Source organism: Equus quagga, chromosome 14, assembly GCF_021613505.1.
Source record: "Equus quagga isolate Etosha38 chromosome 14, UCLA_HA_Equagga_1.0, whole genome shotgun sequence".
NCBI classification, from domain to species: Eukaryota; Metazoa; Chordata; class Mammalia; order Perissodactyla; family Equidae; genus Equus; species Equus quagga.
In genome coordinates, this window is record NC_060280.1 from 57,102,939 (window position 1) to 57,127,005 (window position 24,067).

Below are 24,067 nucleotides of genomic sequence, written 5' to 3' on the forward strand. Positions count from 1 at the left end.
TGGCTGAGTGGTTGAAGTTCTGCATGCTCTGCTTCAGTGGCTTGGGTCTGTGGGTTCGGATCCCGGGCATGGAACTACTCCATTCATCAGCCATGCTGTGGCAGCATCCCACATACAAAATAGAGGAAGATTGGCACATGTGTTAGCTCAGGGGTAATCTTCCTCAAGCAAAAAAAGAGGAAGATTGGCAGCAGATGTTAGCTCAGGGTGAATCTTCATCACTAAAAAAAAATATATATATATTGTTCCACAGAATTCTCAGTACCCTAGATAAGCCCATGTGTCTCCCTGGGTTCCCTGCCTCCTCTGGTAAGGGTCAAGAGAATTCCCAAGAACCCTGTGGATTTGAATGGAGTAGGAGTGCCCCTCCCCAGCCTCCACACTTTCAACTGCAGCAGAGAAGATGGGATTCTAGAGCTCTCTTTCTGGCGAGATCCCCACTGCTCCATACCATCTGACACACCCCCATTATCTACCCTTCCACCATTAAGACCAATCTTATTATGCCTTTAGCCTTGTTCTATCAGTCTCCACAAGAAGCCCCAACACCTAGGTTACCCCTCATTCAGGTACACCTCAGCACTTAGCACTTCTAATTCCATCTCCTCTTTCCCCAAACTCTGAGCCTCTGGACAGGCAGTAAAATCCTCTGTATCCTCAAACTCTCCTCTTAATGGTTTCTTTCTTATTCTAAATGAATCTTATTTCTCCCCTGAAGTCAATGCTTCTCCTGCATCTTTCTCATGGACATCAAGAGCCTATTTTGGAAGTAATAATCCCAAACATCCTGGAGGCAACGGATGCATTAGGGCCTGCCAGTAATTGTTTGAATTTCTTTGAGAACGTGTGAAAAAAAATAAGCAAAAACATATTTTTCAGTAATTTCTATCACAGCTGAGTGAAAAAAAAAGATGTTAAGGAGTATAAGTAGTATACCATCATTTGGGGAGGAGGAGAAGAAAAGAATACATACATGAATACTTATATACACATAGAAATGTCCTAGGGAGTCACAAAAAACTTCTAACCACAGTTGAGCCTCAGAAGGAAGAATGGGTACCTGGGGGACTGTGGAGGAAAGGAGGCCTGTTTAAAAAAAAAAATTCCCCCAACATTTGATTATGAAAAATTTCAATCATATAGACAGGCTAAAAGATTTTACACAGAGAACACTAGTATATCCTCCGTCTGGATTCTGTCATTAACATTTTACTATACTTGCTTTGTCAACCTTTCAATGCAACCATCAATCCATCTTATTTTTTGATACATTTCAAAGTAAATCGTAAACATAACTTCACTTACCCCTAAATTCTTTAGCATAAATATCACTAACTACATTTCAAATTTTGTTTACTACTTTTTCTTTTGAATGAGATGCAAAAATCTTAAGGGTAGAAGGGCTGAGTTTTGAGAAATGCATACACCCGAATAACCCAGATCCCTACCGCAATATAGAACATGACATTACCCCAGAAAGGGCGAGGAGGCCTTCTTTTAACCGTATTCCTTTCAGCACCTTGTGAATTTTGTACAACGTGCTTGTGTTCTCTATTTTTAAATTAATCATTTTTTTTTCATTTTTAAAGCTCTGGATTTATTTTACCAAATTTTTATCCTAAAGTTATCAAATTATACTTGCATTAGTAATGCATGATAATGCCTATTTAACCATATGCTGATTTTTTGTTTGTTTTTTGTTTAATTTTTAAACTTATTTATTTTTTATTTATTTTATTTTTAAGGAAGATTAGCCCTGAGCTAACTGCTGCCAATCCTCCTCTTTTTGATGAGGAAGACCGGCCCTGAGCCAACATCCATGCCTATCCTCCTCTACCTCATATGTGGGACGCCTACCACAGCATGGCGTGCCAAATGTTGCCATGTCCGCACCCAGGATCCGAACCAGCGAACCCCGGGCCACCAAAGTGGAACTTGCACACTTAACGGCTGCACCATTGGGCCGGCCCCTGAAATTGAGTTTTCAAAATTAGCCATAAGGTTCAGAGTGTGACCAGAGGAATGATGGCAATTAGGATATTAAGCCCCCTGCCTATCATATGTTCTCGAGTGCACACTGAATTTTTCCTTTGCAATATTTATCATAATTCCAGTTAAGTAATGTTTGATTTGTGAACTATGCTTAATATCTGGCTCCCTTATTAGACCATAAGCTCCTAGAGGGCAATGGTCTCCTCTGTCTCATTTAACCCTATATTTCTAGTGCCTAACTGTTAATAGGTACTCAAACAAGAATTAAATACTTAATTGGATTTTTTAAGTAGGGCCATTAATTAATTAATTCAATTCAATTGTTGTATCACAGCTTGTCACCTTTCTTTTTTAGGGTAAAGTTGATTATAATTTAATCTATAGTTTTACACTTTAAGCAGTAGAGTTGGCCTAGGGTTGCAGATAACCTAGTCTCGCTGGAAAAGTGAACCATAATTATATAAAGTTTATTCTGGACTAGGACTTTTCTCTAACATAGTTGAGTGACCTTGGCCAGATCAAGCCTCAGTCTTCTCATCTGTAGAACAAAGACCTCTAAGAGTCATCCTTATGTTAACATTCTGCCAGGACATTACAGGCAGAGCGGCTCCGAATCCTTGTTCTACCATTTACTCATTGTTTAATCGTGCCTAGATTACTCTCTACTAAATCATCTGTAAAATGGGGACACCTAGGTGGCTTGATTGTTGTGTCAATTTAATGAGATATTACAAAAACTTTCTAAATTAGCTTTCTGCTTCTACTCACTACACAGCAGAGAGATCACGTTAAAATGGGAGTTTGATCATCAGTTCTCTGTTCAAAAGGCTGCAATGATCCCAGTCTCACTCAGAATGAAAGCTAGTCTTTCCAGTGGTCTACAAGGCCCTTTACCATCTAACGCCCTCATGACTCTTTCTGCTCTGAACACACCAACCTTCTCGCTGTTCCTCGGACACTCTGGGCAACCTGCCACCTCAGGCATGGTGCTGTGCTTCCCCCCTGTCTGGAATGCTCTTCTCCCACACTTCCTTCAAGACTTTGCTCAAATGCCATCTTCTCAGTGAGGACTACTTGGATCACTCTACTGAAAACTGCAAACTTCATTCCCCTTTCCTGCTTTTACTCCATAGCTCTTACTTGTTTCCAACATATTATGAACGTATGAATGAGATTGTTTGCAAACATGCATGACAATACCAAGTATATTGTAGATTCTACATATATATTCTCTTCCCTTGGCGTGGTTTCTGGTCTGAAGCGATAAAGCCTGGGGACTTATGGTTTAGGATCTTCTAAGATAATGTGCCTTCAGAAAATCCAAGATGAATATTCATTGCCTGAACAACCTTTTCTAGATGATTTCAGTGCCAGGCACTCTTGAATAGAAGTATTAATAAATACTTCTGTGCATTCATTCAACACATATTCATTGGGCGCCATCTATGTGCCAGTTCTTACTGCATGAGCTGCCGGGCCTAAGACGAGCTGTCATAAGCATTTCATTCGGGATAAGGTGTCTTCCTCAGCCCCGGCTCGCCAGATTTGGGGCGAGGGAAGAGAGAAAACGTGCGGTCCCGCCAGCAGAGGGCGTGCTCTCGCCCTCTCCGCAGCCTCCCGGCCCACCGAGGCTTCCAGGCTCCCACGCTCGCTCCCGAGCGCGCCCCCGCCCGCCGCGTCACGTGATGCGCCCGGGGAACCCGAGCTGCCCGGCCTAAGCCGAGCTAAATTCGTTGCCGGTGGCCGCCGCGGGTGCAACCACAAAGGCTAATCCGACGGAGTGGGGAGGCTGGTGGAGTCGATGCTTCCTCTTCCCATTCAGGTCGGCTCCTGTTATCTTCTCACCATTCGCCGTTGCCGTCTCCCTGAGCGTTTGTATGAGCTCTTTCGTGTGGGGAAGCTCCGGTGACCATGTAGGGGAAAAGAGAAAGGAAGCTCCAGGTGCCTGGGACAAGGTCAGCGCTGTCGGCACGCCGCCCCGGCGACCAGGACACCCCCGGTGCGGGCCGCTGGGTCCGTCGGCCCTGGTGGCAACTCCGGCCTCCGCTTGTGGTCGGGCCCGGAGCGCCACGAAATCTCGCGTCGTCTCGCGAGAATCTAAGTTGAAGGAACATGGCGACGTCTAATCTGTTAAAGGTAAGACCCTCAGTCCCTCTTGGGTTTTACTCCGTGACCGCTCGGTTCAGCTCTTCGGGAGAGGGTTGGTTCGGGTTCGGGGGTGAAATGTGGGAGAGTTCAGGGGTTGTCTCCCGGAAGGGAAGCCGGGGAGGCTGCCGCCGAGGACAGGAACGCGGGTTTCTGGCCTTGGGGTCGAGAGGCTCCTGTTGCCCCTCCCGCCGGTTGACCCGTGTGAGAAAGGCCCAGGGAGGGCTGGCGGGGAGCACTGCTTCCCGGGCCCAGCTCTGGCCTCGGGCTGGGGATGAATGGTGGCGCTGTGTCCTGACCAGTGGGGCAGTTCGTACTCTTAGGGTCTCAGTTTCTTCTGAAGCGAGAGTCTAAGACGCGTGAGAGGAAAATCGGAGAAAACGCAGCCTAACAGGTTCCAGTGGCTCGACCCCCACCTTCAGTTCCCGTTCTCGTCCTGTCTGCAGAAATTCCGAGGCGGGCAGCGGTGCCCTCGCTGGCCTGCGCGCCACACCTTCCCTCCCGGCCTCTCGTACTTGAGTTCACGTTTTACCTTTTTTTCCTTGGGAAACTGCTCCTGAACCCCGTTATAGGACACAACCAGATGACTACTGAGGAAGTGCTGCCATCGTTTTAGGGCTTAGGAAAGTTACCTGAACAAAGAAAACGCTTAAAGTTAGTTTCAGAGATTTGGGATAGCGAGGGAGAGCTGGCCCCAGAGGGGCAGATTCTCTACCGTCTGTTAAAAAGTTTGGAGGCGAATGAGGGAGACAGGGCGCTAGTCTGTTCTGTGTTTGTGTTTATAGTGGGAAGATTTTGCCTTAAAAGTACTGACTGAAATGGGGGTAGCGATTAGCTCAGGGAACGTAAATACAAGGGATGAACTACTCCCCCAAACCCCTCATTGTCCCTTCAGGCAGTGGGGATGAGAATAGAAAATAATAGAATCGCAAATATATTAAAATATACTGGAATCTCATTCATGTCTTCTTCAGACTACTGACATTAACTGCTTGATAGATGGGACTGTCTTATAAAATGTAGACCCAATTTTACTGATTTAAGAGGCAATATATCTTCTTTTAAAAGGGGGAGAGGCCTAGAATCAGACTGAATTTCTACCACTTAGAAGCTGTGTGACTTTGGGCAAATTTCTTAACCTCTCCGTTCCTGGGTTTCCTCATCAATAAAATGGAATTATCAGTAGCACCTATTTCATAGGAGCATTGTGAAGATTGAGTTAACGATGTAAAACGTTTAAAATAGTGACTGGCGCTTAATTAGTACAGGATATAGATAAATTACTGGAATTACTACTCTTGCTGTTTCCCTAAGAAGACAAATTCACAGAAATTGAGTAACCCATCCTGCTTGACTTGACTTTTATAACAGTATAGCAGAGTTCTAATGTGTTAGTTTAGAAAGAAAACTTAACTTCTGTTAAAGACTTTAATTAAAATTAAAGACTCCTGTTAATGCATCTGTGTGTTAACATAAGCAATAGCTTGTTATTAATTGAAATACTTTAATCGATTAATTCAACTAATACATTAATTGAAATGTATTTAATTGAAATGTAATTAGAAATAATTGAGTTCCTGATTGTCTGTGAATTTTTGACTTGTTGGTTACCTAGATATAAAGCAAGTTGTCATGTTCCCCCCGACACACACCACCAGTAAGTCTCTCTCAGAAAAGAGCAAGTCACTTTACTCCATTCAAAGCCTTACAGAGGCTTGTTGGAGGAGATAGAAGTCTGAAGCTCCTTCAGTACTAGTAAGTGGTTACCTTGTGGAGGTTATGAGTCTGCATCTACAGCACGCACCTATAGAATGAAAAAACTGCCTGAATGTGTAGACAATGGTACTTAGGTTAAAAAGATCACAAGGATTCAAAAAGTTCTGTAACTTGATCAAACAACTTTTATAAAAAAAAATGAAGGTGGTAACTCTTTGAAAAAACTGGTAAATGACTCAGTCACTCTGGTGAACATGAAGACAGGTGCCAGAGATACACTGGAAAAATTTCAATAAAATTGTTTTATAAAATGCAGAGGGGGGGAAAATAATTTCTAAATATTATTTTATGCACTATGTGATTTTAAATATGTATAACTAATGTAACATAATGGACATTATGAGTAGACATTTGATTCTTTTATCTATATCACCAAAAGTTTACATATTCAGGTAGGCCGGAAAACCTTCTTTTCTTTTTTCTCTCCTTACTGGGAGGTGGAGGGGATTGCCTTATATTCATATATTTAGAAATAGCTAATTAAAAAGTGGAAGGTTGTCTTCTTGGAGAAATGTAGTGAGACCCCGCCAGAGTAGATCCATGACATTCTTCGTAGGATCATTTAAATTCAAGGCTAGTGGTACCTTGAATAGAGACAGGGCGATGGGGAGTGGCCAGTTAGCCTCACGTCCTTTTTTGGCAGGATTAATAGACTGGTTCTGTAGAAAAATGCCTTAGACATTGTACAATTAGATTTCACAAGAGCATATTTGACAGAATTATCATGTCCTCTGGTCAAAATGGACAAATGTGGGCTAGATGATAATACAGTTAGAATTTGATTCATTGTCAGTCAAACAACTGTATCTGAAGAATGATGAGTAATAAATCATCATCAACTCTGAAGGGAGGGCTTTAGTATCCTTCTGAAAGAATATGCCCTCTTCCTCTTTATCAATAACTTGGATGAAGTTAAATTTATTGAATTTGTGGGTGACAGTGTTCAGAGGGATGGCTAATAAGTTGTGAACACGCAAAACTTTGATATGAAACTTACAAGTCAGAACCCACTGGAGCAAAAACCACCTACTTTTTTAATACTGGAATTTGATTATAATGATTGTATTCTCTATTTAAAGCAGGTAGACTTGGCTGGAATTTGGAAATCTTTTGGATATATGTACAAAGATTTGTGTTTTATGTTTTGACATAGACAGTTATTAGTTGCTTGGGGGTTTTATATCTCCAAAAACTTTCCAATATTACTGTTTTAACTTTGTTGTTTTAACATATAATTCTGCTTGTTCCTTTACTTTTGCAGTTTTCATCTAGGCCCTCAGTGCTCATTTTCTTCATTTCCAATTGAGTATCCTTTTCCAAATAGCAATTGTTTAAATCTTATTTTGCTAAGCCTCACCCCATTTAATTCCTAGCATGTTACTTTATCCATCTATCTGGAGTGCCCTTAGCTTCCTTGGTCAATACCATACATTTTTCTGTTTCCTCTGTATTCTGCTCTTTTCCAAGGTACTGCAACATTGCCTCCTTCCACTTGTTCTTGTTCAGCCTTCAGTTTCCCTCCAGGACTTGGCAGCGTGTCCCCTCTTATTTTGTTTCAATCTCCTTTATTTTCACTTCTAGGATAAGAGAGTTCATGTATCTCCTCGTGTAAACTTAACCTGTACTCTGCTTTGGCCTCAAACTTTTGCTCTTTTCCCTTCCCGTTCACTATCACAGTTCTTAGAAAAACAGCCCTCACTTGCTGCCTTTGTAATTCTTTACCTTTTTGCTTGGCTTGCTGTCATCTGACTCTCCCCCTACCCCCACTTAATTTTATTGAAGCTGTGAGTCTCAAGAGCACTAGCAACCTCCTGATTGCCAAATGAGATTCTTCTCTGATACATTCATCCTCTCTTCTGATATTGTTGATCACTAACTCTGCTTGCCTTTTGGTTTTTATGACACTGTCTCCTTGGTCTCCTGTCTCTCAAATCATTTGTGTTTTTCATTGACCTCCCTCCTCTCCTCCCCAATATAATTATTTCTCAGGATTTAATCTTCAGCCCTTTTCTGTCTTTGTACTTTTTTTCTGGGACAATCTTAACTCCCATGATTTCACTATTTTTATCTCTTAACTCTAATCTGAGCTCTAGACCAAAACACAGTGCTGACCATATCACTTTCCTACTCAGATACCTTTGATGATTCAAATTCTCTGAGATCTTTCCAGCTGGGTCTTTTCCCTAATAACATACACACACACTCTCTCTCTCTCTTACACAAACACACACATCCCTCTACTTGGCTGGTTACTCGTTGGATCACTGGCATGCCAGAGTCTTCAAGACTCTTTATGTTTGCTGTTTCTTCTGTCAGAAATGCACCCTTCCCCTCAATATTTCCCTGTTGAAATCCTGTTATTCATCAAGACCCAGCCCAGATACCTCCTTTCTTCTTAGTGCTCTCATTTGGAATTAATTTTTGCCTACTCTGCTCAACCATAGCACTGCATCAGTCTCTTCTAGCACTTACATTATGCCTTATGTATTAGTTACAGGATCCGTTTACATATCTAACTCCCTTTCTGGATTGTATGCCCTGGTAGTTCAGGGATTTTATTAATCTATTGATGCCTTAACCATGTAGTGCGATGATCCCTCATGGTAGGTGCTCCATAAATGGACGATAATTGATTGAAAAGAGAAGTCTACTGCAGTATCTGTACATTATAGGTGCTCAGTAAATGAGTGTTGATTGGTTAAAAGGAGGAATTTCTGGTTTTATTCCCTTCCAATTAGATCTAGAGCGAGAGAGAGAGAGAGAGAGAGAAGTGATAGAGGTATAAAACCAAACCACAAGAGAATCTAAACTTTAAACTGAAATATGAAGCTACTTTTCTCAGTGGAAACTTTTTTATCCTTTGAGAGGAAAGAAAATGGAAATACTATAGAGTGATTCGAAATGTATGTAGAATTTACTCATTATTAAAGTAATGTAAAAGTAAAGTAAATTAAAGTTAGACACATGTGCAGGCACCATGAAGGATACAAAGATGTGTAAAACAATGTCCATGCTCTTTGGGAACTTACCATACACTAAAGAAGAATAAAAGTACTAATGATTTGCCCTAAGGCAAGAATTTCAGGAATGTTACCACATGCTGTATGGTCCCTCACAGACTGAGGAGATCATTTCAAGGGACCATCAAAGTGTTATGGAGAAAGCATTGGAGCTGGATTTTGAAGAATGAGTAGACTTTTTGTAGGTGGTGGTTAGGAGAAAATTTGGTAGGAATGGAGACTAGATTAGTTTGGCTGCGTTGTAAGCAGGACTGCATGCTTTCTTGCTTTCTCTATGAATGGTGCTCCTTGGAATTGTTGCAGCCTTGCAGCCCAGAGTACTGGAAGTAGCCCGGAGTACAGGAAACAGTAGGAGATAAGAGTACAAAGGAAAGTCAGGGTCAGATTGTCAAAGGTCTTCAATGCTAGACAAGGGAGTTTGAAATAAACTTCCATAGATAATGGAGAATATTTGAAATATATGTGAGCAGAGATGTTGTCAAGCCCTTAATCTATTCTTGGCTCTTACACATAAAATCTGTCACTCATCATTACTTCTATTTTGTGTGTATTCAAAATCTAATTTGTGGGGTGACCGTGAATGGGGGGCATTTGTGCTAATGACACCATGTTCACTGAAATCATAACAGCAGTCATTAAGTCTGTGGAAAATAAATTCATTCATTCAACAAGTATTTAGAATTTTCTAATTCCAACTAGATCATGGTGATCTAGGCAGACAAATTCCTGCCCTTATGTAACTTAGATTTTTGTGGAGGGTAGAGGCAATAAACATATAAGCAAATACATATATACTATAGGTCAGGTTGTGCAAAATGTTATGAGGAAAAACAAACAGGGTAAAGGATAGAGGGTGATAGGTGTTATTTTTAATAGGATGATCAGGGAAGACCCCTAAAGAGATGACATTTGAGGTGAGACCTGAATGAGGTGAGGGAACAAGCCATCTACATATTTAGGAGAAGAGTTCCAGGTAGAGGGAACAGGAACAGCCAGTGCAGAGGCATTGAGTCAGGAAGATGTTTGGCAGGGAATATGGATGTGATACTAAGATGTGAATGTAGTTAAGATACACAACTGGGTATGTAATTCTTTTTAGTGTCTTACTTAAACATAAATGAGAGCCTTAGAACGTAACTTGTCAGTTTAATCGAGTTGATGGAAATTGCCCTTCTGAATGGACATCTAAGAGGCACATGATCCTTAGGGCCTCCTTCCCTCATTCCTGTGTCCTGTCCTAGAGACATGGTTATATTTGACACTTACAGCCTAGGGAGAAAACAATTTCAGAGGTATGTATGTTGGCCATGGGTAGGGGTGAAGTGGAAATGGTGGACTAAATCACCTACTATAAAACTATGTGATAAAAGTAAATGTGAGAGTTTTCGTGTTCTGTGAAAATAGATAAGTGAGCACTTACCATAATCTGGAGGTGATATATGTTAATTAAAGCTACTTATAGGACATCTATCTGGTGGACAATGAAAGCTGGAGAAGGGGGATGGACAAAGACAGGTATTTCTCATTAGGTATTTTGCTAGGGTCCTGGTGAACCTAGTTGTGTCACAGAAAGTCACCTGGCTCTTGCCTCTGTATAGTATGTAGCATAAATTGGTGCCTGATCGGCTCTGTAAACAAGTTACAGCTCAGGTTAAAATATTAGGGGGCCGGCCCGGTGGCACAGCGGTTAAGTTCGCACGTTCCGCTTCTCGGCGGCCCGGGGTTCGCTGGTTCGGATCCCGGGTGCGGACATGGCACTGCTTGGAAGCCATGCTGTGGTAGGTGTCCCACGTATAAACTAGAGGAAGATGGGCACGGATGTTAGCTCAGAGCCAGGCTTCCTCAGCAAAAAGAGGAGGACTGGCAGTAGTTAGCTGAGGGCTAATCTTCCTCCAAAAAAAAAAAAAAAAATTAGTCATAATACGTGGAGTACATACAGGTAATAGCAGGAATATTTGATGTGTATAACTGGGGCTTGTTCATTCCACAAATATGTGAGCATCTACTCTGATGGATACTATTCTAAGTGTCAGTAATACAGTAGTGAATATGACAGGCAAGGTCCCTGGTCTTTGGAGCTTATATTCTAATGTGTAAATACTGACACCAAAGAAATAAGTAACACGTTGGGTAAGGGCTGTGATGAAAACAATGTAATCAAAAATGTTCAGAAGGTGGGGGCACTATTTTACTTATTTACAATAGAAAATAATTTTTCCCCCCTAAATATTGCTTTCAACTATATTCTGTTGAATTTTCCTTCCCTGCCACTTGATGACATTTCAGTCAGATTCGTAGCTTTCAGGTCTTTTTGAAAACTGCCATTTAGTCTGAATTAAAATTTCAATCTCATAGCCAATCAAAGCAATTGTCCTACCAGCTCAAGACATTGGCTCTGGGTCTGTAGAGAAGACAGGGGAAAGGGCATTTTGGTTTGGGAAGGCCTCTGCATGATCAGCATTCTGGGCAAACGTCTTGTGCAGTGGTGAGCTTGGCATGTTTGAGGAACTCCTTGAAAAGGGTAGTGTGGCTGGAATATAGTGAGAATTGCCGGTATTCAAATATATACTGTGGTTTTGTGGTTCTTTTGGTTGATGGGGATTGTAAATGTGGTTTTAAAACCACATAACTGGGAGTACTAGTGACTCATAGACAGTCTGGGAACCCACACATTCAAATAGCTGACCTCATAATTTACACAGAAGACCTAAAATATACGAATTGGATTCCTTTTGTAAAGTTATTAAAATGCCATCATTGGATATATCTATAATTAATAGATTAGGAACTTCAAAGAGGGAATAAATACAAATCTTAAAATGACTGAACTCCTTGTATTGTGTGTCAAAATGTTATGGGCGTGGAAGAATACAGCTGATAAAAAATAATTGCTTTTAATTCTGTGGATGTTATTGTTTCTTGTCTTGCCTTCAACTTGTCCTTTCACCATAACTTTTCTTGAATTTTTGTCGTCATGAAGATATAGCAAGAAGATGTCCAGCAATAGTAACTACATTATGTTTTCTTTTAAATGCAAAATTTGACATTTAAAATATTGTAGTAACATTATTCTTACAATTTAATGAGGTATGTTTTGTCCCATATGTTATATAGGAGTTTCTGGACATTTTCAGGGCAAACTAATAGATCAGTATTTGTATTACTTTGTTGCAAAGTAAGTGAGTAATTTAAAAATGATTTTGTATTACTTTTAAAACATTTTGCAAGCCACTTGACTTCTATTTTTGTTTACTTTCATGTGTTTATTTGAGCATTATTATTTTTTTATTAAGGTTATGAAAGTTAACATCCTTGTGAAATTACAGTTGTACATCATTATTAGTGATGTTGTAGGTATACCACTTCACCCCTAGTGCCCTCCCCCCACCCCCCTTTCCCCTGGCAACCACCGATCAGTTCTCTTTGTCCATATGTTAACTACCACCTATGAGTGGAATCATACAGAGTTCGTCTTTCTCTGTCTGGCTTATTTCACTCAACACAATACCCTCAAGGTCTATCCATATTGTTGTGAATGGGACGATTTTGTCCTTTTTTATGGCTGAGTAGTATTCCATTGTATATATATACCACATCTTCTTTATCCAATCATCAGTTGCTGGGCTCTTAGGTTGGTTCCATCACTTGGCTATTGTGAATAATGCTGTGATGAACATAGGGGTGCATAGGACTTTTGGAATTGCTGATTTCAGGTTCTTAGGATAGACACCCAGTAGTGGGATGGCTGAGTCATAAGGTATTTCTATTCTTAACTTTTTGAGGAATCTCCATACTGTTTTTCATAGTGGCTGCACCAGTTTGCATTTCCACCAACAGTATATGAGGGTTACCTTTTCTCCACAGCCTCTCCAACATTTGTCACTCTTGGTTTTGAATATTTTTGCCGTTCTAACAGGCGTAAGGTGATATCTTAGTGTAGTTTTGATTTGCATTTCCCTGATGATTAGTGATGATGAGCATCTTTTCATGTGTCTATTGGCCATCCGTATATCTTCTTTGGAGAAATGTCTGTTCATGTCCCCTGCCCATTTTGTAATTGGGTTGTCTGATTTTTTATTGTTGAGTTGTGTGAGTTCTTTGTATATCATGGAGATTAAGCCTTTGTTGGATAAATAACTTGTGAATATTTTTTCCCAATTAGTGGGCTGTTTTTTTGTTTCAATCCTGTTTTCCCTTGCCTTGAAGAAGCTCTTTAGTCTGATGAAGTCCCATTTGTTTATTCTTTCTATTGTTTCCCTCATGTGAGGGGTTATGGTGTCCGAAAAGATTCTTTTGAAGCTGATGTCAAAGAGTGTACTGCCGATATGCTCTTCCAGAAGACTTATTGTTTCAGCCCTAATCTTTAGGTCTTTGATCCATTTTGAGTTTATTTTAGTGTGTGGTGAAAAAGAATGGTCAATTTTCATTCTTTTACATGTGGCTGTCCAGTTTTCCCAGCACCATTTGTTGAAGAGACTTTCTTTCCTCCATTGTAGGCCCTCAGCTCCTTCATCAAAGATTAGCTGTCCATAGATGTGTGGTTTTATTTCTGGGCTTTGAATTCTGTTCCATTGATTTGAGCACCTGTTTTTGTACCAGTACCATGCTGTTTTGATTACTGTAGCTTTGTAGTATGTTTTGAAGTCAGGGATTGTGATGCCTCCAACTGTGTTCTTCTTTCTCAGGATTGCTTTAGCAATTCGGGGTCTTTTGTTGCCCCATATGAATTTTAGGATTCTTTCTTCAATTTCTGTAAAGAATGGCATTGGAATTCTGATTGGGATAGTGTTGAATCTGTAGATTGCTTTAGGTAGTATGGACATTTTAACTATGTTTATTCTTCCAATCTGTGGGTATGGAATGTCTTTCCATCTCTTTATGTCGTCTTCGATTTCTTTCAAGAAAGTCTTGTAGTTTTCGTTGTATAGATCTTTCACTTCCTTGGTTAAATTTATCCCAAGGTATTGTATTCTTTTTGTTGCGATCGTGAATGGAATTGAGTTCCTGAGATCTTTTTCTGTTAGTTCATTGTTAGCATATAGAAATGCTACTGACTTATTATGTATGTTGATTTTATACCCTGCAACTTTGCTGTAGCTGTTGATTGTTTCTAATAGTTTTTCTGTGGATTCTTTGGGGTTTTCTATATATATAAGATCATGTCGTCTGCAAACAGTGAGAGTTTTACTTCTTCATTGCCTATTTGGATTCCTTTTATTTCTTTTTCCTGCCGAATTGCTCTGGCCAAAACCTCCAGTACTATGTTGAATAAGAGTGGTGAAAGTGGGCACCCTTGTCTTGTTCCTGTTCTGAGAGGGATGGGTTTCAGTTTTTGTCCGTTGAGTATGATGTTGGCTGTGGGTTTGTCATATATGGCCTTTATTATGTTGAGGTACTTTCCTTCTATACCTATTTTATTGAGGGTTTTTATCATAAATGGATGTTGGATCTTGTCGAATGCTTTCTCTGCATCTATTGAGATGATCATGTGGTTTTTGTTTCTCCTTTTGTGTTAATGTAGTGAATCACGTTGATTGACTTGCGGATGTTGTACCATTCCTCTGTCCCTGGTATAAATCCCACTTGATCATGGCGTATAATCTTTTTGATGTATTGCGGTATTTGGTTGGCCAAAATTTTGTTGAGGATTTTTGCATCTATGTTCATCAGTGATATTGGCCTGTAGTTTTCTTTCTTTGTGTTGTCCTTGTCAGGTTTGGGGATCAGGGTGATGTTGGCTTCACAGAATGTATTAGGGAGTGCTCCATCTTCCTCTATTTTCTGGAACAGTTTGAGAAGGATAGGTATTAAATATTCTTTGAATGTTTGGTAGAATTCTCCAGAGAAGACGTCTGGTCCTGGACTCTTATTTTTGGGGAGGTTTTTGATTACTCTTTCTATTTCTTTACTTGTGATTGGTCTATTCAGATTCTCTATTTCTTCCTGATTTAGTTTGGGTGGGTTGTATGAGTCTAGAAATTTATCCATTTCTTCTAGGTTGTTCAATTTGTTGGCATTTAGTTTTTCATAGTATTCTCTTATGATCCTTTGTATTTCTTTGGTATCTGTTGTGATTTCTCCTCTCTCGTTTCTAATTTTATTTATTTGAGACTTCTGTCATTTTTTTTTTTTTTAGTGAGTCTGGCTAAGGGTTTGTCGATTTTGTTAATTTTTGCAAAGAATCAACTCTTTCTTTCATTGATCCTTTCTACTGTCTTTTTTGTTTCAATATCATTTATTTCTGCTCTAGTTTTTATTATTTCCCTCCTTCTACTGACTTTGGGCTTTGTTCTCCTTTTTCTAATTCCATTAGGTGTCGTTTGAGGTTGTTTATGTAAGATTTTTTCTTGCTTATTGAGGTGAGCCTGTGTTGCAATGAATTTCCCTCTTAGGACTGCCTTTGCTGCATCCCAAATCATTTGGTATGGTGTGTTTTCATTTTCATTTCTCTCCAGATAATACCTGATTTCTTCTTTAATTTCTTCAGTAATCCATTGTTTGTTCAGTAGCATGTTGTTTAGTCTCCACATTTTTGCCCTTTCCCAGCTTTATTCTTGTAGTTGATTTCTAGTTTCATAGCATTATGATCAGAAAAGATGCTCGATACTATTTCAGTCCTCTTGAATTTATTGATGTGTGCTTTGTTTCCCAAGATATGGTCTATCCTTGAGAATGAATGTGTAACCTGCTGTTTTTGGATGAAGTGTTCTATATATATTTATTAAGTCCATCTGATCTAATTTTTCATTTAATTCTATAATTTCCTTGTTGATTTTCTGTCTGGATGATCTATCCGTTGGTGTTAATGGGGTGTTGAGGTCCCCTACTATTATTGTATTGTTGTTGATGTTTGCTTTTAGTTTTATTAGGAGTTGCTTTACACATTTTGGTGCTCCTGTGTTGGGTGCGTATATATTTATAAGTGTTATGTCATCTTGGTGGAGTGTCCCTTTTATTGTTATATACTGCCCCTCTTTGTTTTTCTTTATCTGTTTTGCTTTGAAGTCTACTTTGTCTGATATAAGTATGGCAACACCTGCATTCTTTTGTTCATTATTAGCTTGGAGTATTGTCTTCCATCCCTTCTCTGAATCTGTGTTTGTCTTTGGAGCTGAGGTGTATTTCCTGGAGGCAGCATATTGTTGGGTCTTGTTCTTTGATCCATCCTGCCACTCTGTGTCTTTTGTTTGGAGAGTTCAATCCATTTACATTTAGAGTGATTATTGAAATGTGGGGGCCTACTGCTGCCATTTTATCACTTGTTTTCTGGTGTTCTTGCATTTCCTTTGTTTCTCGCCCCATGATTTTTGGATTGCTAATTCAGGTAGGTAAATTTCTGTATTGGCTTTCTTCTTATTTGTAATTTGTGTCTTTATTCTTATTATTTGTTTAGTGGTTACCAGGTGATTTGTATAAAACATCTCATAGATGAGATAGTCCATTTTCTGATAGCCTCTTATTTCCTTAAATTAAAACATTCCATCCCTTTTCTCTTCCGCTCCTAGATTGTTATTGTCAGATTTTTTTTTTCCCTCTTCCTTCTTGTGTTGTGAGTTTGTGGTTAAAATGACAGGATTATATTTATTCTTGGCGTTTCCCTTCCTTTTATCTTTAATGTTTTATTGAACTTTTGCTAATCTGTTGTGATGGAGAGCTGCTGCTTTCTGTTATTGTCCTTCTACTTATCTCCTTTGCTCTGGGTTTTGTAACCCCTTTCCTGTTTTTGATTTTTCAGGTTTGAGGGTCTTCCTGAGCATTTCTTGAAGGGAGGTCTTGTGACAATGAACTCCCTTAACTTTTGTGTATCTGGGAACGTTTTGATTTCTCCATCATATTTGAAGAATATTTTTGCTGGGTAGAGTATTCTTGGCTGCAGGTTTTTGTCTTTCAGAGTTTTGAATATATCATTCCACTCTCTTCTAGCCTGTAAGGTATCTGCTGATAGCCTTATTGGGGTTCCTTTGTAGGTTATTTTCTTCTGCCTGGCTGCCCTTAGTATTTTCTCTTTGTTGTTGACTTTTGCTAGCTTCACTGTTATATGCCTTGGGGTTGGTCTTCTTATATTGATAAAGTTTGGAGATCTGTTGGCTTCTGTCACATGACGTTCCATCTCTCTCCCCAGGTTTGGAAAATTGTCAGCCATTATTTCTTTGAACAGGCTTTCTGCCCCCTTCTCTTTCTCTTCTCCCTCTGGTATACCTATAATCCTTATGTTGCATCTCCTCATTGAGTCGGATAATTCTCGGAGAGTTTCTTCATTTCTTCTTAGTCATAGTTCTCTCTCCTCCTCTGTCTGCAGCATTTCTATATTCCTGTTCTCCACATTGCTAATTCTGTCCTCCATATTATCGACCCTGCTGTTCAGAGAGTCCAGATTTTTCTTAATGTCTTCCATTGTGTTCTTCATCTCCAGTATTTCTGATTGGTTCTTCTTTATAGTATCAAACTCTTTTGTGACATAGCTCCTGAACTCGTTGAGTTGTTTATCTGTATTCTCTTTTAACTTGTTGAGTTTTTTAATAATGGCTGTTTTAAATTCATCATCATTTAGGTTATAGATTTCATTGTCTTTGGGATTTTTTTCTGGGTACTTGTCATTTTCCTTCTGTTCTTGAGATTTAGTATATTTTTTCATACTGCTTGATGGCGTGGATTTGTGCCTCTGCATAGAGCTAGAGTTTAGTTACTGCTTTCACTTGTTTCTACTGGTGTGGGGGGAGCACCTGTTTAGACTGCCCAGACCAGGGACCCTGTCAGCTGTTGCTGACTGGACCTGGGCCCCTCCTCATAGTCACAGTAGTCCTGTGGGGTCCCTCGTCAGCTGTGGGGGCAATTGCAAGGGGGCTTCAGGCTGCTGGTGCCTACTGTTGCAGACCACCTAGTCGTAATCCCTCCTTGGTGTCTGCAGTGGTGTTGTGGGCTTTCCCAGCAGCCGGGAGCAGGATCACCTATATTCGCAGCTCTGTCACTGTCAAAGCCCACAAAATCTTACTTGTCCACTATAGGTCCCAGCAGAACTATGGGTATCTTCTGCAGTCTGTGGTTAGCTCACCTACCTGTGCTACTTTTGCCCCAGGTCCTTCCAGCCTTTTGATTGCCAGTCGGGGCCTCTCCACTAGTGCTGTGCAGAGGCTTTCGCTGAGGCTGCTGTGGGACTGTAGAGTTTCCCCCTGGGTCCCGGAGCCAGGCCGCTGGAGCTCCACCCAGCCCCTGACCATGCCCACGGGATCTCTGGGTGCCTCTTGTCCCCTCTGAGACACAGCTGGAGTCCATGAGTCCGGCGGCCGCTGGAGGGCTGCTGCCCTGCCCAGGATCCTCCTCTTTAGCTGCCTTCCGGCATTCTGAATGCTCGGTGGGGCCTCTCCGCTAATGGTGAGTAGAGGCTTTCCCTGCCACTGGTGCACTGATGCGGGACCCTGGAGTCTCCCCCTGGGCCGCAGAGCTGGGCCACTGGAACTCCACCCAGCCCCAGAGCACTCCTATGGGATCTCCGGGAGGCCCTTGCCTCGTCTGGGAGACAGCTGGAGTCTGTGAGTCCTGTGGCAGCTGAGGGGCTGCTGCCCTGCCCAGGATCCTCCTCTTCGGGAGTCTTCCGGTGTTCTGAATGCTGGGAGGGGCCTCTCCGCTAATGGTGAGTAGAGCCTTTCCCTGCCGCTGGTGCAGGACCCTGGAGTTTCCCCCTGGACTTAGGTGTAATCGCAGGGGGCTTAGGTAGGGCTGTAGTCACCTATTTCCACTGTTGCTCTGCCGGTGCGCACACACTCCTGCCCTTGGTGCATGGAGATGCTATGGGGGATTCCGCTGGAAGAAAGCCACTTGCAGGTATTAGGCTGTCCGGGGGTTGGGGGTCAGAGAGTTTTCACCTATCTCCACCTCCTCCTGGGGGGAAGTCCATCTGCCCTCTGATCTATAGCAGCATGGGTCTCTCAGGCGTCCTGAGATGCTACATGGATATTCTTTGTTAACCGATGAATGTCCAATTAGTTGTAGATTCGAAGAGGGAGAGACAAAGAAGACTACTCACTCCGCCATCTTGGTGATGTCCAAATACTCATTTTTAAAAACCATTGATTTCTACAATGTTTATATTTTCCTCTCTCTTCTTGAACGTGTGGAGTATATTTATAATAGCTGATTTAATGTCATTGTCTAATAAAACTATCATCTGTGTCATTTCTGGGTCAGTTTGTGTTGATAGATTTTTCTTTTGATGACAAGTTATATTTTTCTGCTTCTTTGCCAGCTTGGTAATTTTATTTTATTTTATTTTTTGCTGAGGGAGATTCACCCTGAAGTAACATCTGTGACAGTCTTCCTCTATTTTTTAGTATGTGGGCCACCAGCACAGTATGGCTGCTAACGGAGTGGTGTAGGTCTACGCCTGGGAACTGAACCTGGGCCACCAAGGAGGAGTGCCCTGAACTTAACCACTAGGCCACTAGGGCTGGCTCTGCTTGGTAATTTTTGATTGGATGTCAGACATTGTGAGTTTTATGTTTTGGGGGCTTGATTTTTAAAATTTCCTTTAAATATTTTTGGATTTGGCTGTGACGTGGTTAAGTTACTTGGAATAAATTTAGTTCTTTTGAAGCTTGCTTTTAAGTTTTGTTAGAGGGTGGGTCTGAAACAACATTCAGGGTAGGGCTACTTTGGCTCCACTATGGATGTAATACCTTTCTGAGGACTCTCCCCAATGCCTAGCATATAGGAGCGTTTCCACTCTGACTGCTGGGAATATGAACTGTTCCTGGCTCTCTGTGGGCTCTGGTGATTGTTCTGTCTGCTGCCTTCTAATGGTTCTTTCCCCAGTCTCTGATAGTTTTCTCATGCATATGTATAGGTCAATATCCAGTCAAAGGCTCTAGGGGACCCCTCTGCATATCTCCAGAGCTCCCTTTCTGTGCAGCTCCCTTTTTTCTGGTACTTTGCCACAAATTTTAATTGCCTTGGCCTCCCAAAACTGTGAACTCTGTGTCCTAAACTTAATGAAATCACCAGGCTGTTTAGCTTCCCCCTGCTTGTGCCGAGGCCTAGAAACTCTCTCTAGGCAGTATGCTTGGGCATTTGTAGGCCTCAGCTCATTTGTTTTCCTTTTCTCAGGAAACCCTGTCCTGTACTGCCCTTTGGCTTTCTGGTTGTTCAGGCAGGAGGGAAAATCTGGCTCTGTTTTTCCATCATGGTTGGAAGCAGAAGTCTCTGTTTCTCATCATCCTGCTGTCCTTTCTCTCCCCCATACCCAGCATAAATTCTGTGTTCAATCATTATAATCACTCCCTTGAATATACTTTTGACTGCCTTGCTCCTCTCTTGTTTCACTGAGGAAAACCACAACCCTGGTTAAGTCCATCTCTTCACCTCTCACTGCCAGCACCTGTGCAGCTGAATGTTGCAGGGGGAAAAGACACACCATGCTATTTTCACTTTAAATTCATGACTGCAATCTATAGTTGAGCCTAGTCATACTACACTTCCATAGTCATTTATTCTTCCACTTTCCTAGATGTCTTTTTCACATCTTTTCTCTCAAAATTCCAGCACCTTCTCCACCATCTTCCAAGCATTTTCCTTATTTCCACATCACTGAGAAATTGAAGGAATCAAAAATGAACTTCTCAGGGCTGGCCTGGTGGCGTAGTGGTTAAGTTGGGTGCACACTGCTTTGGCAGCACGGGTTCATGGGTTTGGATCCTGGGTGTGGACATATACCATTCATCAAACCATGCTGTGGCAGCTACCCACATATAAAATAAAGATTGGCATAGATGTTGGCTCAGGGCCAATCTTCCTCACCGGAAAAAAAAAAAAAAACTTCTCAGAGTAGTACCACATCTGCCCTCTTACCAGCATCTGCATGTACGTACTTTGCCTTCTCCTCTTGGCTTATAGTTGGTTCTTCCACCTGTGCACTAGATTCCATTCCCTGTTGCCTATCCAGGGCAATTTAAATTCTCCAGCAGTTTCCCCTTTTTCTCCTACATCATCAATATTATATCCTGGAACATGCCTATCAGTATACAAATATACTGTATTCCATCTTAAAAAAAATTTTTGACTCCCTCTTACCCTATCAGTTACCGTGCCTTTTCTGTGCTCCCTTTTACAGCAAAAATTGTCAAGAGTTGTCTGTACTCTTTCCAGTTTTTTCCGTCTCTTTCTCTATTAATTCCACTCCAGTCTGGCTTTTATCCTTACCACCCTACAAAACCTGCTATTGACAAAGTCTCAGTGACTTCTGTAATACTATTTCAGTGGTCGTCTTACATTATCTCTCAGGAGCATTTGCTAAAGTGGGTCACTCCCTCTTTCTTGATAACGCTTTATTCACTTGGTTTCCAGAATACCATGCTCTTGATTTTCTTGCCACCTCTCTGGTTGCTCTTTCTGTTTCCTTTCCTAGTTCTACTCTTCTCCCCACCTCTTTTTTTTTTTTTTTTTACTGAAGTATAATTGACATACAATGTCCTATTAGTTTCAGGTGTACATCATAGTGATTTGGTATTTATATACATTATGAAATGATCACCACGATAAGTCTAGTTACCATCTGTCACCATACAAAGTTATTACAATGTTATTCACTATATTCCCTATGCTGTATATTATATCCTCATGACTTATTAATTTCATAACTGGAAGTTTGTACCCTAAATCTCCTTCACCTGTTTTACCTGCCCGCCCCCCCCAACCCTTCCCTCCTCTGGTATCCACTAGTTTGTTTTCTCTATCTGTGAGTCTGTTTCTGTTTAGTTTTGTTTGTTCATTTATTTTGTTTCTTAGATTCCACATATAAGTGAAATCATAACGTATTTATCTTTCTCTGCCTGACTTATTTCACTTAGCATATCATCTAGGTCCATTCTTCTCCCCACCTCTTAATGTTGGATACCTAAGGGCTCAGGCCTGGGTCTTCTCTGTTTATATTCACTCCCATGGTGATCTCGTCCAATAACAAGTTCTAAAACCCATCTATATTCTGAGGACTTACAGATTTTTATTTCTTGATCGGACCTTTCTGTTAAATTCTAGATTTGCTTGTCAAACTGCCTATTCAGCATCTTCAAATGACTTTTTAATAGTTTTAAATGTAACATATCTGAAACTGAACTAATGAGCTTTCCTTCTTAAGCCTCTTTCATCTGCAGTCTTTTCCATTTCGGTTGATGGCAATGACATACTTCTGGGAAATGTCAGATCACAAAACTGAAACAATTTAGTAACGACTTTGATGACTTTTTGTTCAAGGGAAAATAATCCATGGATTGGGAGAGTACAGGCCTAACAAGCAGTGGAGCACTCTTCCTGAGGAATTTTGAGCAAGACCTAGTTTTATAGAGTGTTAGAAGAGGCAGCGCGTGTTAGAAGAGGAAACAGGGCGTGATTGGCTAGGAGGTCAGGGATTTCCTTATAAAGTAAACAGGTCCTTTTTTTAGGTAAGATTAGCTAACTGAAGCTGAGTTGGAAGATTGTGGTTGGCGTCAGGTTGCCTTGACAGTGCGGTGTTTCCCAAATGTGCAGACTGACTTAGGTTTAGATTTGTGATGTGGGCTGGGCCACTGGGGTAACCTCCTTTATTGTGGGTCCTGTTAGATGAATTAACTTCATCAGACGAAAGCCTTAGAGTCATGCTTTACTCCATTCTCTCATCTTACATGGATACTGTCAGGACACACTGTTAGCGCCACCTTCAAAATCTAACTACTACTCACCACCTCCATTGCTACTACCTTGGTCCAAGTCACTGTCATCTCACCTCACCTCCTAACCTTGCACCTGCCTTTAACTCTTTCCCCCTTATAATGTATTCTCAACATAGCAATCAGGGAGACTTTAAAATGTAAATCAAATCATGCCACTTCTTGCTCAGAATCTTTTAATAGTTCTCAGTCTCACTTATAATAGAAGCCAAAGTGTTTATAGTGACCTTCAAGGCCCTACAAGATGCACACCCCTCTGTTGCTTCCCTGACCTCATCTGCTCTTTCCTCTGCCCTTACTTTGCTCTGCCTTGAGTACATCAGACAGAGTCTTTGCAATGGCTGCTGCTTCTGCCTAGAATACTCTTCCCCTAGATATCTCCCATGGCCAACTCCCCATTGGCTTCCTCATGGCCCATTTGTGTGTTTGAAAAGAAGAGTGCCTGTGAGGGAATTAGTTGTGCTGTAGGGAGTGAATGATGGAGGAGCAAGGATATGGCAAACATTGAAATCCTCTTGATGAGAAAGAACCAGTGGGTGAGATAATCCTAGACTTATTAGCAATTGGTGAGTTCAACCTACTTGCTATTCTGAGTATTTAATAGAAGAATTAAAGCAAAAGAGACTTTCTAGCACATTAATAGAGATGAGGCAGCCTTGGGTTAAACTTTGGAAACATTCATAAATCAGGGTTCATAATTTGAAAGTCCTTCACTTATTAATAAAACATTCTCTTTTGTAGATAGTAGGTTTAGTTATGATTTAATGATAGTGCCCTTCAGTTTAACAGAAAATATAACTGCTTGAGCATCGTTTTTGGAATCTATTATAAAAGCTTAATAGAAAACATTCAATTATTAAATTCCTCCTTTAATTCAGTATTAGGGGGGAAATGTTTCTGTAGTTAATCTTGTATGTTTCATCAGACAGGAGAACCAAAATGTGTTTCCTATTATTTTGCCATAGCTGATAGATTTGAGCCTAACTAGTATTTAATTTATCTCAAATACCTGTTTACTCTAGTCCTCTATGCCTTTTTGATTTTTAATTGCAGGATTTATACTATGTTTAATTCCAGAAATTGCCAAAATTGCTTATAGAAGTAGACTTAGTTGATTGACATTATGAAGTATCCTTTTAAGAGAGTGTTATGATTATGCCATACTCAAAAAAGAAAAGATTTGTGTGTTCTTTCTATAGTTTTTCATATTTGTTTATTTGCACACCCTTTCCTCAGAGGGAAGAGTAAATGAAGAAATGAGGGTTATAGGAAAATAATAACAGTAGAAAAAGTTATGCTAATTATAAGGTTAGTACACAAAGCATATGCTATGGGATCACAAGTCTGACTGAATTTCTCATTAGCCAGCACTAAAGAGAGCAAAGTTACTCACAAGATTTGCTTAAGTTCATACGGTAAAAACACATTAGTTGTTCAAGG

At 40.7% G+C, this 24,067-nt stretch overlaps 1 protein-coding gene across 1 annotated transcript in view; it reads left to right on the forward strand.

Annotated features, from left to right (window-relative positions):
• The first annotated feature begins 2,968 nt into the window (after window positions 1-2,968).
• CUL5 (cullin 5) overlaps window positions 2,969-24,067 on the forward strand; it is a 93,166-nt gene continuing 72,067 nt past the window's right edge. The window contains exon 1 of the mRNA XM_046685573.1: window positions 2,969-4,128. Within this exon, the coding sequence (XP_046541529.1) occupies window positions 4,105-4,128 (24 nt within the window). The 5' untranslated portion in view covers window positions 2,969-4,104. The remainder of the gene's footprint in view (window positions 4,129-24,067) is intronic.